The sequence below is a fragment of the Buceros rhinoceros genome, unplaced genomic scaffold (genome assembly GCF_000710305.1).
Source record: "Buceros rhinoceros silvestris isolate BGI_N320 unplaced genomic scaffold, ASM71030v1 scaffold10955, whole genome shotgun sequence".
Classification (NCBI taxonomy): domain Eukaryota; kingdom Metazoa; phylum Chordata; class Aves; order Bucerotiformes; family Bucerotidae; genus Buceros; species Buceros rhinoceros.
In genome coordinates, this window is record NW_010411174.1 from 45897 (window position 1) to 46583 (window position 687).

The 687-nt window shown below is 49.3% G+C and overlaps 1 protein-coding gene across 1 annotated transcript in view; it reads right to left on the reverse strand.

Moving 5' to 3' along the window:
* The window catches only part of BZRAP1 (benzodiazepine receptor (peripheral) associated protein 1), a 32009-nt gene extending 31336 nt beyond the window's left edge, over positions 1-673 (reverse strand). Inside the window, exons 1-2 of the mRNA XM_010135912.1 lie at positions 554-673; positions 78-182 (exon numbers count right to left, since the gene is read on the reverse strand). Coding sequence (XP_010134214.1) covers positions 78-179 — 102 coding nt within the window. The 5' untranslated portion in view covers positions 180-182; positions 554-673. The remainder of the gene's footprint in view (positions 1-77; positions 183-553) is intronic.
* Positions 674-687: the final 14 nt, after the last annotated feature.

A 687-nucleotide genomic window follows, 5' to 3' on the forward strand; every position in this document is an offset into this window, starting at 1 on the left:
GGAAACAAGGCCCAGGAGCCCCATCATTTTCCAAGGATTCAGAGAGCAAAACGTCCATTCTCTCACACACCACATACCTGCTGCAGCCGCCTGACTTCCTCTTGCTTCTCCTGCAGGACTAGCAGCGCTTCCCGGTGCTCGACTTCCAGCTGCTGCCTTCGCTCAGCCACATTTCTCATGTGCTGCAAAACAATTCACAGACAGCGGAAGGGCGACATTACTGAAATTCTGTCCTGTGTCCTATCATGGGCCATGAAGTCAAAACATGGCCTCTTATTTCATGCCATCATTCAACAGAGGAGAAAGAAAGAAACTTATGGAAGCCAGAGCAACACAGTCAAAGAAAATCCTTAAACCAGTGACGGTGACCCTATTTCCTCTCCCACCCAAATCCCTAAGGCAGCCTCTCTAAAGCACCTCTGCCCACTTTGGAAGGCCATGTTCCGGGATCCCACAGTAGCCGAGTTCCCAACAGAAGCACAGAGACATGTGTCATCCGAAAGCAGCACTAAGTGTCTGGACAGTCCCTTCAAGCCATGTGTATCCTACTGACCTTCAGCACCTGCTCTAGATTCTCCAGCTTGGTTTGGAGTCCTTGATTCGTCTGAATTACTGAATCCCGTTCCTTAGTAACCAAAACAACCCGCAATTTCAGGTCAGCATTCTCAGATTCAACCTGAAGAGAGA